Source organism: Alligator sinensis, unplaced genomic scaffold, assembly GCF_000455745.1.
Source record: "Alligator sinensis unplaced genomic scaffold, ASM45574v1 scaffold108_1, whole genome shotgun sequence".
Classification (NCBI taxonomy): Eukaryota; Metazoa; Chordata; order Crocodylia; family Alligatoridae; genus Alligator; species Alligator sinensis.
The window spans coordinates 2,679-21,525 of NW_005842110.1; the positions used below are offsets into that span (position 1 = coordinate 2,679).

Genomic DNA, 18,847 nt, shown 5'->3' on the forward strand with positions numbered 1-18,847 from the left:
CGGGCTGCCGGTGCGGGGGAGGGAGACGCACGGCTCCTGGCGGCGGCAGGTGACAGACCGGAGCCAGGGCCACAAGTTGCAGCAGGGGAAGTTGAGGCTGGATATTAGGAAAAACTGTCCGACGAGGCGGGCAGCGAAGCCCTGGGACGGGCTGCCCAGAGAGGTGGTGGTATGTCCATACTTAGAGGCTTTTAAGACCTGGCTCGACAAAGCCTTGGCTGGGATGATGTAGTCAGGGCTGGTCCTGCTTGGAGCCGGGGTTGGACTGGAGACCTCCCGCGGTCCCCTCCACCGTGGTGTTCTCCCAGTCTCTGCTTTACTGTGGTTGCTCAACTTCTTCCAATCCCAGGCCAGGTGCTGCAGCCCCCCACCCCCTTTTGTATTTCTGGGAAGATTTGTGGGCTGAGGGATCTTGAGGAAGCTCCTTCCCCAGCGCTGCTGGTACAGCTGCAGTGATGAGGGGGAGAGCTCCCATCTCGACCTTGCTGCTTCCAGCAGCTGAGAGGGGCTCCAGGGTGGCCCCTCTCTTGTCCTGATGTTGCTGGCCCAAGGGGAAAGGGAAATGGGAACTGTGCAGGAAGGGATGGAAAGGATTTGCTTTGGGTTTGAAGGTGGAAGCATCATCAAGTTGGGTTTGAAGGTGGAAGCATCATCTCTGTTCCCCAAATCTCCTTGGTACCAGTTTTTGTCTTTGAAGTATGCCTCCAAGTGCTGACACCAGGGTAAAGAGCTGTGACTTTGCAAGTTTAATTGTATAGAAAACAAGCATGGAGCACTGAGATGGTACAGGGAACTGAGAATGGGCGTACCCATTGCACGGCCCAGGCCAGCAAACAGCTAAAACAAAGGTGGGGTAAGAAAACACAAAACAACGATGAATGGGGCAGTTCACATTTCTGAGTTCTAATTTCAGGCTATATTTATCTCTCCAGATGTTTTCAAATAATTAAGAACATATCACTGAGATTAAAGTTTTCTTACACTTTTGAGTCTCCTGTTATTCAGAGCTTGTCCTGTTATGGACCTCTTACAGAAATAATTGTCAGCAGAGTCCCCTAATGGACATGCAGCATGCACAGCAGGAAAGGGTTTTTCATCAGGCTTAGTTGCACCATCCCCGAAAATGATTGAAATGTAAAGGCCTTGTCCATGTTACAGAGTTGTGTCAGCATAGCTAAAGGAGTGAAAAGGTCATGCCCAGCAGCCAATGTATTGGCTAGTAGAATTTCATTTCTACTGGGAGGCTTCTGCTGCTATAGTTCAGGAACCAGCAGCCTCATGGTGTTAGCTGACAGAAACCTCCTTCTGTCTTATAAATGTTTCCAGCCCAGGGACTTGCTGATGTAGCTATGCCAGGCAAACTTTGTAATATATACCAGACCTGAGAATCAATTGCAACTGCTGACCCAGGGATATATGAGAGATGAAAGAGGAGAGGGCAGCCTAGAAATGACTGGGGTTGAGAAGAAGAGCTGCATGTTAATCTCTTTGTATACATTAAAACAGGGGTGTCAAACTCAGCCCAGGTTGGATCTAGACTGCGGGGGTTCCTCCTAGGCTAGATCTGTGGGGTCCATGGCTGCCACAGCAGTGGGGCCAACTGCGGTGAGAGTCTCTTGAGGTAAGAGGGGCTGCGTCACATCCTTTGCTTGCCCCTCTACTATCAACAGCCATATCCAGCAAGGCAACAAGCCAGGCCCCAATTTCCAATAGCCTTGTGCACCAGATGGAATAGCTCTGCAGGCCAGATCCAGCCCATCAGCCATACATTTGACACTGCTAATTTAATCACCTAATTCTTAGGTGATTATCACCTAAGAATAAGGAATAAAACTTAGAAATATCTCGTGTCTGCGTTTTTCGGTCCCTGCTCTGAACATCTCCGCACTGATGTTTCCATCATACGACTATTGTCACAGTTAGACCATAACAGCAAGTACAGATGGAGGAAGATCATTTATGAGCCACCTGGTGTCCTTTGTATGTTCTAAGGAACCAGCCCAGAAACCACATTTCTATTCTGCAGTAATTTCCAGATTCTTTTTTTTGCCCTGTGAAGAATTTTCACAGAACTGAAATCTTGCAGTTTCATTTTGGAAACATCAACAATGAGTTCTTGAAAACATGCCTCCCAGGATTCCTGGTGGTTATTAAATGAAAATGGCTTTCTTCTTCTTAGTTTAATTTCCGCCCACTATTGAGTCTATCACTTTTTGTCAATGGTGGGTAGTGTGAGACTGACAGGAATCATGCCAGTTCAACTTAATTGCTGCCAGAGTTTCCAGTCTCCAGAGCTCGGGAACAGACAGGGACTATGAGGATTGCTAGAGACCTTCACCCCTGAGCAATCAATGTGGTGAAGTTTCATTAGAGCTATAGACCCTGCTGTTCAAAGTGACTTGTCTCGGAGGTAGGAAGGCCAGAAGTCCTAAGAATTCCAGATGGAGTCAGGATTCTCAGGATTTCCAGGCTGTCTGGTTGGGGAACTCTCGCCTCAGGGTAGTTTGTATGACATTGCCCCCCTAGAGATGACTGGCTGAAGAACTCTGGCTTTCAGGGGGGACAGCTGATAGGAAACCAGGCAGGCAAAGGAAGCCTCCTTTTGCTTCATTAGAACATTTTGGTTTTAAAGTACTGGCATTTCCTAATACGTTTTGTTGGGAACTTTCTGACCAACTCTAATAACTACGCAGGCTTAACTCTCTCACGCTGTCTTCTACAAATAGTACCTTTTTCCATGAAAAAACAAAACCAAACTAAAAACACAACTCCCTCCCCTCCCCCACAATTCACTAACAAAAATGGAACTAATACTGAACGAAGGTTACCAGTGGTCCCTTGTTGCCCTTCTGGAACATTGTGCTAACCTGAATTTGTACCAAGAAACAAAATGAAGGAACAGTCCATCCCTGTGAGTCAATTCATACTCTGTCATCTCTGAGCTATGCCCCATCTGCCAATAACATGCGTTAGCTCTCTACCATAAAAAATGTTGCGGAGCACTCTGGGAACAGAACATGTGAATGCTGGACAGAATCTAACACCTTCTTTTTGCTGGGGTAATATTTATATTTAGCTCAGGTGCAGAAAACAGAAAATACCTAATGCCTTGCTGATATGCAGACATAGAACCTACTTTGCACAGACCACCCTGACTTGCAATCTGTTACACTCCCTTTCACCTTTATAGATTCATAGACATTCTACATTAGGGCTGGAAGGGACCCTGAAGATCATCAAGTCCAGCCCCCTGCCAGATCCCCCAGATCCTGATGCACACTCCTTATGTACTTATAGGCAGCCACCAGTTCCCCCCTGAGCCTGCGCTTTTCTAGGCTGAAGAGTCCCATGGCTCACAGCCTCTAATCATAAGGCCTATTCTCTTGCCCTCTGATCATGCACATGGCTCTCCTCTGGACTCTCTCAAGCTTCTCAACATCCTTCTTGAATTATGGAGCCCAGAGTTAGATGAAGTACCCTAGCTGCGGCCTCACCAAGGCTGAGAACAGCAGGAGGATGACATCCTGAGATTTACTTGAGAAGCATCTATGGATGCAAGCCAGAGTTTTATTTGCTTTACCAGCTGTGACATCACATTGGTGGCTTATGTTCATCTTGTGGTCAGTCATGACCCTCCCAAGTCTCTTTCAGCCGTGGTGCACTGCCGAGCCTATAAGCGTGCTGCGGGGTTTTTTCCCCCAAGGTGGAATACCTTGCATTTTTCAGTATTGAATGTCATCGGGTTACCCGCCCACTTACTAAGCTTATCCAAGCCAGCCTGGATCCACTAGCCTATCCTCAGGTGTGGACACTATGCCAGAAAGTTTAGTGTCATCAGCAAACTTGGCCAGTCTGCTTCTGACACCAGTGTCCACACCGTTGATAAAGATGTTAAAGAGAACTGGTCCTAGGACAGCCTTGGGGGGACACCACTGGTCACGGAGCGCCATAACGATTCGCTTCCATTGATTACTACTCTCTGGGTCTGAACTCGGTAGTGTAGCCGAGGCCATAGTTGTCCAATTTTTCCATGAGGAGATCATAGGACACCAGATCAAAGGCTTTTTTAAAGTCCAGATATATGATGTCAATCTCTTTTCTCTTGTCCAGGTGATATGTCACCTGGTCAGAGAAGGAGATGAGACTAGTCAGGCAAGACCTACCTGTGACAAACCCGTGCTGGCTGTCCCTCAGGATGTTGCCATCAGCCAGCTTATCAAGAAGGGTCTCTTTGATAATTTTCTCCGGAATTTTACCGGGGATTGAGGTCAAGCTGACTGGCCTGTAATTCCTGGGATCTACTTTCCGCCCTTTCTTGAATATGGGTGCCACATTGGCCTTCTTCCAGTCTTCAGGTACTTCACCTGAGCGCCAAGATTTTTGAATATTTTTGCCAATGGTTGGGCTATGACACCTGCTAGCTCCTTGAGTACTCTAGGGTGTAATCTGTCAGGACCAGCTGACTTGAAGATGTCCAGCCTCTCAAGGTGTTCCTTTACAAGGTCTACACCGATGCTGGGTATAAATACGCCCTCACCCTAGCCGTCCCACATCATGTAAGGCAGGGTGTTCCATTTGGGCTGATGAAAGACGGACGCAAAGTACCCATTTAAGCAGGTTGGCTTTTTCCTGGGTGTCAGTTATCAGTTGTCCCATTGGTTCAGTTGGTTATCAGCTGTCCCGTTTGGTTCAGAAGGGGTCCAATGTTACCCTTGTTTTTTTTCTGACTCCCTACATATCTGAAAAAGGACTTTTTATTATCTTTGATATGTGAAGCCAGATGGAGTTTGGTTGCAGCCTTGGCTTTCCTGGTCCGCTCCCTGAAAACATGGACCAGTGAGCAGGGGTGGCCAACCTGTGGCGTGGGGAGCCCCCTGGCACAGCAGACTGGGGAGGTGGGGACAAGCAGTACAATGGCTAATTCTCCATTTGCTAGTGAGAATATCTAAATACAAAGGAACAACATCCATTGTACACCTATCATAGTAGATCTCCAGAAATGCAATTTTGATTTACAAACTAACTTTCAGGTTTTTTCAGTCTTTAAATCCTGAAAATTTACAACTGGTCAGTTGATGAGCCAAATAATGCCAGCCAGCAACCTATTATTTGACCAGGGTCTCAAATATTGTTCAATATTCCATGACACCAAGAATGCTCTGGTGCAGGTGGCAGCTGGCTAGGAGTGAGAGCTGCTTGCTCCCAATCCTGCAGGAGTCAGGATCCAGACAAACCCACATCCACTGTTCTGCTCCAGTTATGAGCAAGTACTCCCTTCCCTGTTTCTTCTTAGTTCTTCCAGGCTCCTTTCCCTTCCCCGCCCCCTGTTGAGCCACATGGGGCTGCAGGAGCTACTCTGTGCCAAGAAAGGAACCAAAGCCAGCAGCATAAAAAATCTAAAATATCATTTATAGTTGCTATGTGTATTTTATTTCTGTTTTGATTTTATTTTGTAGCTAGTCAGGCTGACTGGCATTCTGGAATAAAAGCCAAGGAGAAGAACTGTTCAGTTTTGAATATTTACATCTATGCTTACTTAACATTGCTAGTTATAGTAATTCATTACATTTTTTAGAATTTAATTTTATTGTTTTGCAATAATAGTTAACTAACTTGTTTTTGTAATTAGAAAAACTATAACCTGTTGAAAATTAAAATTCCTCTCTTTACTGTTCTAATATTTTAACAATTAAAATACTTGACCAGCATTTGCCAATATCTTTCCTGTCAGTTGAGCAGGTTCGTTTGTTTTTTTTGACAAGTCAAATATCCAACACTACCTGGAACTGGTGGATCAACCACCTAAGAATCTAACTGTTTAGTACAGAGAGAAAACGTAGACTTTAAAACTCCGGTAGGCTTGCATCCTTTCCTGTGACTCAAGAAAAATAATAATGCATGTTATACTATAATAGTAGTGGTTTGATTTCACAGCTCAATGTGATTTAACTATTGTTTTGACTCTTAGGTACTGTTGGGATCTAATGCAGTATATTTTTTTACAGGAAGATTACATCCTTCAGAAATGGACAAGATTTTTTCCGAACCAAATGAGGAAAAGTAAGTTGATGAGTCCAGCTAAGATTTTAGTGGCAAAAGCTGCTTGTTTTAATAGTAAAGCTTCCTCTTGCACCAAATGTAGCATCTGGCTCCAAAGATGTTGAAGCCTGTCTTGATCCCAGAAGACATTGAGAGCTTTGCTACTATAAAGGAAGGTTCCCACAAATGTCACAGTAGTATGCTGTTTGAGGTCTCAGCAAGAAAAAAGTGTTAGGTTTTCCAGAATTGTTCTGTTGACTGGTATTGAGAGAAACTCTGCCAAGAGGTCTTAGACTAAATTGTTCTAAATTAAAACTAGGGGTGCACTGATAAAGATTTTCTTGGCCAATCAACTGGTAGCCGATTATTCACTAGGTATATTGGCTAATACCAATCCGATAAGGAGTGCAGCCAGGCAGTGTGTAGAGCAGCGCCTTGCGGGTAAATCTGTGGAGGGGAAGGGGCATGAGGGAGGGAAAGGGTGTGGGGGGAGCAAACCAAAACCCCCCACGGTGAGGGAGGGAGTAGGCAGGGGTTGGGGGTGCTGCCTAGCCAAGGCAGTGAATGGGATCCTGGGGCCAGGGTGGGGAGCGGGATGGAGCCACAGGCAGCTTGTCCAGGATATCAGTGTCCTGGCGCTTAAAAATGGCAGCGGGGTCACTTGAACATCAAATGAGCTTTAGTTCACGCACCGGTGCTTCCATTTTTAAGCACAGGGATGCTTCTAGCACAAACGGAGCTGAGTGGGGCAAAGGCGGATGCAGGCTGCCTGCTATGGGCTTGGGGTTCTCTGCCTTGATGCCTTTGCCCCAGGAGGCACATGCGGGCTGCACATCCCCTGTCTACCCAGCAGCAGGCGGTACAACTCGCCTCCTCCCACGGCTGCTAGGTAGGCAGGGGATGTGCAGCCAGTGCATAGCTCCCAAGGCAAAGGTAGACAGGTGGCGAGCCCTGAGCCCGCAGCAGGCAGCCCAGCTCTGCCCTCACCTCATGTACAAACCTGGGGGGCACATTCCCCCCATGCAGCGCCCTGGGGGTGGTGCAGCAGCAGGAAGCCATCTTGCTTCCTCCCCTCCCCCCCCATACTCCCTGGACAAGCTGCCTACGGCGCCATCTTGCTCCCTGCCCCAGCCTCAGGGTCCCATTCACTGCTCTGCCTGGCCAGTGCCCCACTTCCTCCCTCACCATGGGGGCCTTGATCTGTCGTTTCCCCCCCACCCCATATGCCCCTTCTCCTCCACAGACTTACTTGCAGGGCGCTGCTCTCCATGCTGCCCAGCTGCACTCCTGGTCACATGCACGCGTATGGCTGTGCTAATGCACACTGCATCCAGGGGCTCCGCCCAGAGGGCGTATTATATTTATCAGCACATTACCAGCTACACCAGCCAAAAAAAGCCAATAGCTGCTAATGTTAATTTTCCTTTTATCAGTGCCAATCCGATGTGACACCAATATATCAGTGTACCTCTAATTAAAAGAAAACTGTCCATTTTAGAAATTTGTTTTTGCAGATGACAGTTATCTTGAATAACTTAAATCTCTGGTGTGGACTTATGCACTAATGTCTCTCTTTTTCCCCCCCGAGTGATTGTACAGAACGTGTCAGAAAGAAAAGGCTTTCCTCGGTGAGTTTGACTTCAATTACATTTTCTAGGATAAGATATTTTATCACTAGAAGCTACTAAAAATGTTCTTGCTTTTCTCATTAGCATAAAGAAAATCCACAGAATAAAAGAAAAATGAGGTGCCAGTGCCCACCTATGTTTCTGTTTCTAATTATAGTTCTTGTTGCTTTTATAATTAACTCAGGCTATTTAATTGTTTTTCTCCATATCCCATTGAAATAGCTATTTGCTAGATATACTGGTCAACTGACCAACTATTTTTTATTCTCTTAATGTTGCATCATGGAGAGAGGATGGAAATATTACTGCTATAGCAATGCAACAAAATCTGACATAATTTCCATAGAAAGATTTGTAGTTGAAGAGAATATACCTGGCCTCTCAGCAGGTAGCTCTCTGACAAAAAGGGGAATCATGTCTATTTCAAGGGGCAGCTTATGCACTTTATCTACCAGAATTGGAAGTTTTTAAAACAGTAAAGGAGGCAATTCAGAAATGCAGAGTGACTTATCTACATGAATCTTGCTTTCTTATCCCTTTTCTAATATCTGAATCCTATATGCTGCTGTTGCCAGATAGAATTCTGAATGGCCTTGCCATATAGAAATCTACATATCAGGCTGTTGTGGTATTTAAAGTCCTTAGTGGTTGGGAAGCAGCCATAAGGGAAGGGATAACTGCTGCTTGTGGCAGCACAGTAACTGTTGCTCTATAGCTGTCATGTGTGCTTGATCCTGTAGGGACACAAGTATGCTAAATCACCCCAACTTTGACCCTGGTTGAAGCAAGGTTAACGTTGCAGCAATTTTGTTACGCTTGTGTAGATTCACACACATCTAAGGGGTTACAGCTTAACAGCTGCTGTATTGGCCAACCCAAGAAGTGGCTGCTTCTCCCCTTTTGAAACTACTACAAATGCCCATCCTCTAAGGCATGTGCTTTGACCACCCTGATTATGACAGGAAATAGTGACTCCATTGCACATATTACTAACACTACCTGACTTTTCTATGAAGTGGCCAGTTGTTGGACCCCAAGTTAACATCTTCTCAGCTATTTTAAATATTTATTTTCAGATTTTAAAGGTTCCACGCAGTCCCCTTCAGGACCTTGGAAGTGGAAATGAATTCACTCAGGTAGACTGATATTTTATTTAAGTTAAAATATTTGCTCTGCTTAGTTCTTTACTTTTTGTATAGGCTACTTGACAAAACAAGTTTCCTTGTTTTGAGAGGTAGGAGAGACCTAATTCACAATTATTTCAAGTATTTCAAAGAAAAGTTTTGCTGCGCTGCCACATAAGTCTTTTGTAAACTCCCCTAATTAAGCAATTCTTAGTGTTGAATCAGAAGTGCTGGATGAGTAAATGGGACCAAAGAGAGCCATACAACTGTGAATCAATGTCTTAACATTCCATTATTCTATTTACATTGATTTTGTGTCAACATGACAAATGTCATTACAGTGACACAATATAGATACTGTAAAAGTAAGATCTTATGCCAATGGTTCTTGGCCAGGGAGCCATAGCATGTGAGGGTGTTGCAAGAACCTTTCAGGAGTTCCATGGTATGGTTCTGCTGCCATGACACCGAGCTGGAACTGCCCCATGCATCTTGTGCACTACCAGATTTGGTAAGGATGGTAGGAGGAGCATGGTGGACCTGACCAGGAAGTACTGTGGCAGGACTGCATAGTCCTGCCTGCTTTAGGTTTATCACAGCCCTAATGGAGGAGGAATGCACACTTGTGCTGCAACCCTTCCTGGTCTGGCTGTGCATGAGACATATGGGACAGTTCCACCTGGTGGTGGTGGTAGCAGCAGCACCCCAGTGGAGAATCACTGAGGTAAGCTGAAGCCCTATAACTGGTTCTTGATCAGAATGCTGCCAAATTAAAAAAAAAAAAAGTTATGGAATGATGCCCTGAATCTAAAAAGTTTGAGAACCACTGTACTCTGTTCTGATTTTTGTAGTGGGGCTAGGAGGTTGCTTTTTACTTCCTTTTCTACTACATCCATACTGAAATTGATGCATCCTTTTTCGTCCCATCCTTCCTGACTAGCTGCAGGGATTGAGAGGCATTCTGTGAAATCTTCCTGAGCATCATTTACATTTTTTTTAATATGTCAAGTAATGAGAGAAACATATCACTAGTGTTTTGCTTGCTGTGCTGAATACAAGATTGATTCCTGAAAGAGCAGTTCCACAAGAGCTACTTGCTGCAGAGATGGGATATAGAAATCAAGGAAAGAAAAGAAGGGGAAAAAAATAGAGATACGAGGTTATTGTTCTTGATAAATTAGGTGTGGTTATAGCAAAATTTGTGGTAATTATGATTTAGAAAGGGAAAATTTCAGGCACATCCTAATATTAGTATCAGGTAGTGTTTCCCAACTTTTTCCAGCCCAAGGCGCACTTACATTAATAAAAATTTTCCATGGCACACCTGGTAAAGCAATCCCCATCCTCATACCTATTGTAGCTCATTGCCATGACAAAAGTCCACAGCACACCTGTTCATTTCTGACAGCAGACTTTGGCACACTGGTTGGGAAACGCTAGTATAAGGAACAACCAGTGTAAAAAGAAATCCTTTAAGGGCTGCAGCACTATGCAGATTTGGCTGTATTTTGCATATGATTTCCAGGTTTGTTGCTCTAATTAGCTGTTAAAATATGTCAACATATGTATAAGTGTGTCACATATATTGTAAGCCCAAGATTTCCCATGGAATGTTGTACTGATTGCATTTATATGGAATAAGAACTGCTACTTGTTTCCCAATCAAATGGTTATGCCCCTTACATTCTCAGGATTACCATGCTGAGAAACGTCGGAAGAACTCTCGCCGTGTCAGCTTTGCAGACACCATTAAGTAAGTTCAACTGGGAGACTGATTGTATGTCATGGGCAGTATGCTGGTAGCCCCCAAAAACAAGATGTGTTCATAGGTTTGTAGGAAAGTAGGACTGGAAGGGATCTTACTAGGTCATCAGGTTCAATCTCTTGGTCAAGGCAACATCATCCCTTACTAAATCAACTCAACTAAGTGCATGTCTGACCTGCTCTTGAAAACTTCCAAAGATAGATATTCCACAATTTATCTAGGTAGCTTGCTCCAATGCTTTACCATGCTTATAGGCAAAAAGTTCTTCCTAAACTACAGCCAAATTTCACCTGTTGAAGCTTGAGGCTATTGCTTCTAATCCTGTCCCCTACTGCCACAGAGAAGCCCATCTCCATTCTCTCTGTAATAGCCTTTCAAGAATTTGAAGACTTTTATCAAATCAACCCTGAGTCTTCTCTAAATTGAATAACCCTATTAGGGGTGCACCAATAAAGATTTTTTTGGCCAATACTGATTAACAACCTATATTGGCTGATACTGATCTGATTGCCAATATACAGCGCAGCAGTTTGGAGAGAAGCGTCCGGCTGGTAAGTCGGTTGGGGGTGGAAGGGGCATGGGGGGACAGATTGAGGCCCCTGCACTGAGAGAATGCATGGGGTGGGGCGGGGGCAGGCGCTGGTCAGCCAGGGCGGGGCAGGGCACAGGACGGAGCCACACAGGTTGTCTAGGCGGAAGGGGGACAGATCCTGTTGCTATGTGCACCCCCAAGGGAGCCATGGGGTGCATATGCCCCCCCCAGATCTGTGCACAGGGTGAGGGCCGGGGGTGGTGCTTGGCTCTTCCCAGTGCAGGGTTGGGCTGGGGCTGCGCTTGGAGTGGGCGGCAGTGGCACTGGGAGGGTGGGTGGGGGCTATGGGGTGGGCTACAGCCACCCCACAATTTGCTGTAGCCACCCTGTAAACCCCCATCCCAGCCCTGCCACCACCGCCTGGCCCAAGCACAGCCACGCCGCTACCCAGAAGAGCCCAGCGCCACCCTCAGCCCTTGCCCTGCGGATGGATCTGGGTGCGATGTCCCCCATGACTCCCCCGGGGGTGCACATAGCAACAGGATCTGCCCCCCTTCCCCCTAGATGATCAATGTGGCTCCATCCTGGCTGACCAGCACCTGCCCCACCCCACTCTCCCTCACTGCAGGGGCCTTGATCTGCCCCCCTCCCCCCCTACAAAAGACTTACCAGCCAGAAGCTGCTTTCTAAGTTGCTTGGCTGGCTGCATGCATGCTGTGGCTGCAGGCATGCACACAGCATTTATCGGCAACGTTATTGACCACATCAGCCAAAAAAAGCTGATTGCCAATAATGTCAATTTTCTGTTTATTGGTGCCGATACGATATGGACCAATGTATCAGTGCACCTCTAAACACTCCTATTTTAGTCTTTCCTCATAATAAGTCATGCCTCCCAGCCCTCTAATCATTTTTGTTGTTCTGTTCCAGACGCTTTCCAAACTGCATATCCTTCTTTAAGCATGGGGCCCAAAACTAGACAGTACTCCACGTGAGGCTTCATTTATGAAGACATTAAAGAATACTAGATCCAGGACAGAGCCCTGAGGAACCCCTTTTGGTATCTCTTCCCAACTAGACATTGAGCCATTGAGGACTACTCACTGGGCCCGTCTACACATGTCCCTATGGTGCCTTTGTTACTGCACCATCATTTAGTACTTCCTTTTGGAAATACTAAACAACAGCGGAGTAACAGCTGTGCACACTGCACGTGGTTATTTTTAGCTGCTACGTTGCTGTAGCAACGCACTATAAGGAGGGAGCGTGTTGCTGTAGCAATGTAACTGCAGCGTCAGTTTGTGACGTCCAACACTATGTCACTAGTGCATTGCTATGGTGATGTAGCGTCATGTGTAGATGCACCTACTGAGTATGATGATCCAACCAGTTGTATATCCAGACAGTTTTTGCTGAGTCTATATTTCCTTAGCTTGTTAATGAGGATGTTGTGGAAGATGGTGTCTAAGGACTCACCAAAGTCACAGTATATCACATCTACTCCCTCTCCTTCCCTCTGTCGCACCCCTCTCTCTCTTTCTCTCTCTCTTACTCACACACACCTTGTCACTTAATCATAGAAGGAAATCACATTAGTCAGGTATGACTTGCTCTTGGTGAATCTGTTCTGGCTGTTCCTGATCATCATCTTCTCTAGATACTTCACAATGGATTCCTAGTGGACCTGCTCCTGCTTTCTGGATATTGCAGTCAGACTGACTGGTCCGTAGTTCCCCAGATACTCCCTTCTGCCCTTTCTTAAAGATGGACATTATGTTTACCCATTTCTAGTCGTCTGGGCTGTCACCTGACCTCCATGAGTTCACGAAGAGGATGACCAATGGTTCTGAAATTACCTCAGTCAGTATCTTTGGTACTGTAGGATGCATTCCACATGACGCTGCTGACTTGACAGCACCCAGCATCTCAGACCAGTCCCTAATCTGTTCAGCTATTACTCTAGGCTACTTGTTTCCTTCCGTTTTTGCTGCCAACTGCACTCGTAATCTGGTCATCTGGTAGCTGCCTCTTTGTGAACACTACTTCGGCCTTCTCTGCGTCATCCATAACTAGATTGCCTTCTGAATTCCATATGTCAGCTGTGGTTTCTCTGCTCTTCTGACATTGGACATGTTTGTAGAATCCCTTTTTATTGATTTTTTTTTTTTTTTTTTTTTTTTTTTTTTCCCCCCTTGCTAGCTGCACCTCAAATTGTGCCTTGGCCTTCCTAATTGTCTGCCTGTATCCCTATGTGATACTCGTATAGTCTTCCCAAATACTATGGTCCAGTTTCCAGTATTTATAGGGTTCCTTTCTTGAGTTTCAGCTGACTGAAGAGATTGCTGTCTACCCAGGCTGGTCTTCTGTTGCACTTCCCATTCTTCTGTTGCAGTGGAATAGCTTGCTTCTGTGCCATTAATATGTGCTCTTTCAAGTATAACAAGCTCTCCTGGACTCCTTTTCCCCTCAGACTTTCCTCCTAGGTGATCCTGCCCACCAGTTCCCTGAGTTTGTTAAAGTCTGCTTTTCTGAAGTGCTTTTCGTAATCTGCTACTCTCCTTTCTTCCTCCCTTTATGGTCTTGAACTCTGTCCTTGTATGGTCAGTCACCCAAATTACCTTCTTTCACATTCTCAACCAAATTCTCCCTGCTTATGAGCAGTAAGTTAAAAAGAGCTTCCCCCCAGTTGACCTCTCTACCTGCTCTACCAAAAAGTTATCCCCAACACACTCTAAGAATGTTCTCTTTCTTCCAAGTACTTTTTAGGTATTCTGCAGAGTGTACAAAAGGAAGAAGGGCTGAAATCAAAACTTTTTTTGTCTTGGTTCTAAATAGAATTTTCTTTGTTCCAGGGTAAATAACTTTAAAAAAAAAAAAAGTATTCTATATTTAGTTTCAGGGTCTTCAAGACAGATGTGAAGGTTAACATGACAGAGCCTGGAAATGCAGGTAAGAAATCCTTTCTTTTGTATGTAGCATTCACACAACCTTTTAAGCCAGCAGGCTCCCAGCCTGCGTGCAGCTACACTGCCAGAATCTCACTTGCCAGAATCTCACCACATCCTCTCCTATGAGGCACCGAAAGGCCTCACAGGTTAATGGATCTGTAGACCTTATAGCTAAATGAGAAGAAATTATTTGTAAGTCAAACTAAACTTGTCAGTTATACTTTTTGGGCCATTTCCGTTCATTTGCACAGACATAGCAGAATATCCTGCACCCAGCTGCCAGAACTCTCTGAAGGAGGTAATGGAACTTCACGTTATTCTGTTTCTGGCTTTTTGAGTGTATGAAGAAACATATCATCATCTAGGAAGGGTAGCACAGATTTTTTTTCCATGCAGTTTATTCCCATCTCCAAATAGCTGGATACAGTTTCTCAAATTGTTACTTAACACTTGTATTTTGCTTTTATTTTTAGAAACAGCAAGAGATGTAAAGAATCAAGTCCTGCTTAACCAGTAAGTTTGGACAATTCCATTTGCATACATTTAAGAGTTCTGGCTTGAGAGAGCATTTGCTTATGACACAACTATTAAAATGTTTCTGTAAACAAAGACTATAATTAAACAACAATATGAGCAACATGACCTTCTCATGTAGGCTGTTACCTATGCAAATTTCTGCCTCTTTGAATCAGTTATTTTTTAAGGTGCTATCCTGCCCTGCCTTCGTATTAAAATTAGTTAAGTATTAGGATTGATTAGAATGGTGGTAGTATTCTTCAAGAAAGTCTTGTGTCCAAGTCAGCCAGTCATAATAACTTAAAACTAACCTGGGCTTTGCACTCTATGTTCTTGTACCTGAAGAGTCAGGAGTGACCTGGGATGCATGCAAAACGTATGTATGTGTGCGCCTTTTCAAACTGCCTGTTTTAATCTTTTACCGTTTTGCACTTCATTCTTACTTGTCTTTTTTTAAGACAGTTATTGCTGATCAGAGCTGTCATGGGGAAGCACCAAAAGTGCAGGAGCCTGATCAGAAGGGATCTTCCCCCCTCACCAATTATCTGATTTAACCCCTCCCCCCACAATTTACTAATTTAAAAAAATACCCAAATCTGCACTTTTCCACGATTCAAATAAAATGCCACAGTATATATAGGTTATCAGCTGAATAATTTTTTTATTGATATATTTACAGTTTTAAAGCAATTTGGAAGCCTACCAGTGCCTCAGTCATTATAATAAAACTAGCAAATTGCCTGTCAAGAATGATGGATGAATTTTGAATAACAAAAAAAGGCTGCTGGCCTCGCCCCCCTGCCTCCTTTATGATGGTGCACCACTGCCTCTGGTCTGTAATGCTCTTGAAGCGCTCTGATTGATTGTTTCAGTAATCAGTTAGAGTGCGCCAAGAGTGTTATGGACAGACAGCCAGGCAAACTAATCCCTTTATTATATTAGGCTAAATTCTAAATACCTGTATATTTTGGTGTTTGATATTTTTGGGTTTTTTATCACGGAAAATCAGAGCTTCCCCTGCCCCCTTTGCTCACCAGGACATGGGTCCAGCTGCAACTGTCCCCCTCTGCTGCTTTGTAGTGCTGAGCAACCTTATGCCGATGCCCTGCCCATGCCATTGCCCTTGGCTTCTGACCCATAGCCCCCCACAGCCCTCCATCCCTGCCAGTGCCCCTCACTCCTGACCCATTGCCCCCCACCCCAGCTCCCCAGTGTGTGGGGCAGGGGGTGTGTGGGTATAGTTGATGCCATAGACAATGCATTGATGGGGGGTGGCAGGGCACATGATCTGCCAGATTTGTGCCCACAGTGGGGCATGGGGCTGCAGCCTGGCTGGACCGGCACTGGCATCGGCCAGTGGGCAGGACCCGATGTGGGAGAGCAGCGCAGGGCAGAGAGGCTCAGTGCTGCCACTGCCACCAGGAACATCATGCCACCATGGCTGCTAAGGTGAGGCATCCCATGTCTGCCACCACAGCTGAGGGGCACAGCTCTGCAGCAGCAGGTCACCTTGGCAGCCATGCATGGCATCACAGTGCTGGTGGCAATGACAGCATCAAGCCTCCCCACCCTGCTCCATTCTCCCATGCCAGGTTCCGCCCCCTGGGCTGCAGAGGTGGTTCCTGCTCCATGTCAGTCCAGCCAGGCTGCAGCCCCATGCCCCCTTGATGTGTCACCTGTGGGCCCAAATCTTCCCCGCGATTGCGCTCAGTAGCAAGGAGCACCCTCTGCCCCCAGGACAAGCCACCCATGGCTCCATTCTGCTCCCTGCCCAGGCCCTGCGGCAGCACATTCCAGCCAGCCCCAGGCACCATGCACCACTCCAGCTGGGCTTTGTCCCTGACCCTGGCTGCCAACTGTCAGCCCTGCCTCCCTCACCATACAGGTTTGGCACAAGCTGCCACGTCAATCTCCCCACAAGTTGTGTCCCCCTATGCATTGCCCATGTCTCCCTCCACCCCACGTGCACGCGTGCACATGCATGTTGCCGATCCTTCCCCCCCACCCCGAGACTAATCTGGAATAAGCAGCAGGAGTTGCTCTCCACCACTGCCTGGCTGTATTGCTGGCCACATACATGTGTATATATGCACATGGCACCCCCTGCTTCTGATCACCCTCCTCCCACTCTCCCCGGCCCCAAGCAGCTCCCCAGCCTGCAAGGGGAAACCTGTGGTTTCCCAGGCTTTCTCCTTTGAAAGAGAAAACCTGTGTTTTACCACAGGAAACAGAAAACCTAGATCCCTGCTGATCCAGCTTGCTGAGTGAGCATCATTACCATAGCAGGGTGAGGGAATATGATCTAATACCCCAGGTTTGAATGGAAGAATTGTGCCATTCTTGTTTGGGAGTTAGATGTTATAAGTCTGAAATCTCAGACCAAGAGAGACACTCTAGTCCTGAGCTGTGGCATTCAGTTTATAGTGAAGGAAGTGTCAGTATGCTCAAGTAGGGGAGAATCATTTGTAGTCTCAGTTGCAGGTTTGAGGATGTGAATCTTCTTGAGTTCAAGTAAGAAGTAATGCAGAAAGTATGTATTTCTTATAACAGATATTCTACTTGCTTTCCTAACTTAACACAATCCAAAGAAGCATAAGTGACTCTAGAATATGTGCATATCATCTGCTGTTGCACTGATAGAATGTGTAGTGTCCTGGACTTATCTAGTTAAGATCTGACAGTATCAAAAGAGAAGCCAAGAATAGTGAAAGGAAAAGGCATCAGGAGTTGGGCTGAGAGCAGCCCAAGGCTTCACTTCAGGTGGAACAATGAGAGGCATTTTATTTTACAGAATACTGAGTTTAAACTTCCTTAAAGATCATTGGAAACAGAAAGGATAACTAAAGGCAAGAGGCCTAGAATGAGAAGTTTATATTCATTTCTTTTCCCTCTCTTGAACTGGCAAACAAACTCTCCACTATGTAGAGTGCTATATAGGATAGCAGCTATCATCCTAACATGTAAAGAAGCCATAATTTAATGGTTTCAAAGCTTTCTTCAACCTAGCAGATACTCTTATGAAATCTGCTATCTTGCAGATCTGAGTCTGCTTACAGTCTTTGCTATCTGTTGCTCAGTACCTGAAGCCTGATTCGTCTCTAATGCTTGCTGTTTGCTAAGCTGCTGAAATGAGAATCCTCTATTTGGAAATCTTTTAGTAAATTGTTCATGTAAAACTGTTTTTTTAGAAATGAAGGATCTGAAACTGCTCAGTGCGAGATAACTGGTAAGTTTAATAGATTTCATTATCAGATTAAATTTGTTTTATTTAAAATTATTTACTGGGATTAAAATGTGTAACGATGTTGTATAAACGGACCTTGTCTCATAAAGCTGTTTTGCAAGCTGTTGAACTTCAGATACCTCTACACATACTCCAGAGGGTTATTGAAAACTTTTTGTGATATCTTTGGCTGTGTTTTTGTTCTGCCAAAAGTTACTCAAAGTAATGAATGCAGAGCAAGTTCACAGATCCTCAGTTCAGTTGATACAACCTTTATCTCTTCTCTTCACAGGGATGGACACTTTGCTTCATGCCCCAATTCAGACTTCTGTGCAACAGACAGAGGTATATGAATAGTTACACTTTTTTTAATGCTGAAAATGTTAGTGTCCAAAACCCATTGCATTAACCTACTTACGTTAATGTAACAGCACAGCCCAGTGATGCTGAAAATGTAACTTGGAATATAACTAACTAAACAAAACAGGATGTTAATTCATAAATCTCTTGAAAGGAAAAACTTCAAACACCTTCAATACTCATCAGGCTCAGGGAAAATACATTACAGTAGCTTCCTAACTTCAATAGTTGAGCTTCAGTAGCTGAACCCCCTCTCCACCCCCCACTCCGTGCTCCCCCCCACTCCCCCCCGCTACAGCAAGGAAAGCAGTGGCTAGGGCAAGGGGTCAAGTGGTCTCCTTGCCCTCTGCGCTTCTCATTTCTTTCCCCTGCAGCCTTCCTGGCCCCCTGCCACCTGAACCCCCCCAGCCCCAAACTCCCCTCTAGTCTCTGCCCCTCCCTCCTCTCCCCTTTACTGTCTGACACTGCTCAGGCTGCCTGGCCATGCAACAGCGTTGATTCTGCCCCTTGACTGGGCAGGCAATGCAATAGTGTTGGTGCTGCTGATTGACTGGGCAGAAGAAGCAGTTTCCATGTGCTCAGTGCACAAGAGAGCCCCAGCCAGAGCCAATCTGTGCCTAAAGAATAAGTGGGAGAGGGAAGGGGGCAAGTGGAGGAGGAGGGGCAAAAGCTGCAGAGGGAAAGTAGGGAGTGACAGGAGGCTGCTGTGGGC

General features: G+C 45.6%; 1 protein-coding gene across 3 annotated transcripts in view; it reads left to right on the forward strand.

Annotated features, from left to right (window-relative positions):
- Positions 1-6,009: 6,009 nt before the first annotated feature.
- KNL1 (kinetochore scaffold 1) overlaps positions 6,010-18,847 on the forward strand; it is a 50,570-nt gene continuing 37,732 nt past the window's right edge. For 2 of the 3 annotated variants that reach the window (XM_006024586.3, XM_025205321.1), the window contains exons 1-8: positions 6,010-6,060; positions 7,628-7,667; positions 8,744-8,803; positions 10,483-10,544; positions 13,982-14,037; positions 14,510-14,549; positions 17,741-17,778; positions 18,068-18,120. In XM_006024586.3, the coding sequence (XP_006024648.1) occupies positions 6,026-6,060; positions 7,628-7,667; positions 8,744-8,803; positions 10,483-10,544; positions 13,982-14,037; positions 14,510-14,549; positions 17,741-17,778; positions 18,068-18,120 (384 nt within the window). In that variant the 5' untranslated portion in view covers positions 6,010-6,025. The remainder of the gene's footprint in view (positions 6,061-7,627; positions 7,668-8,743; positions 8,804-10,482; positions 10,545-13,981; positions 14,038-14,509; positions 14,550-17,740; positions 17,779-18,067; positions 18,121-18,847) is intronic. The other variant, XM_006024587.3, reaches the window with a different exon arrangement.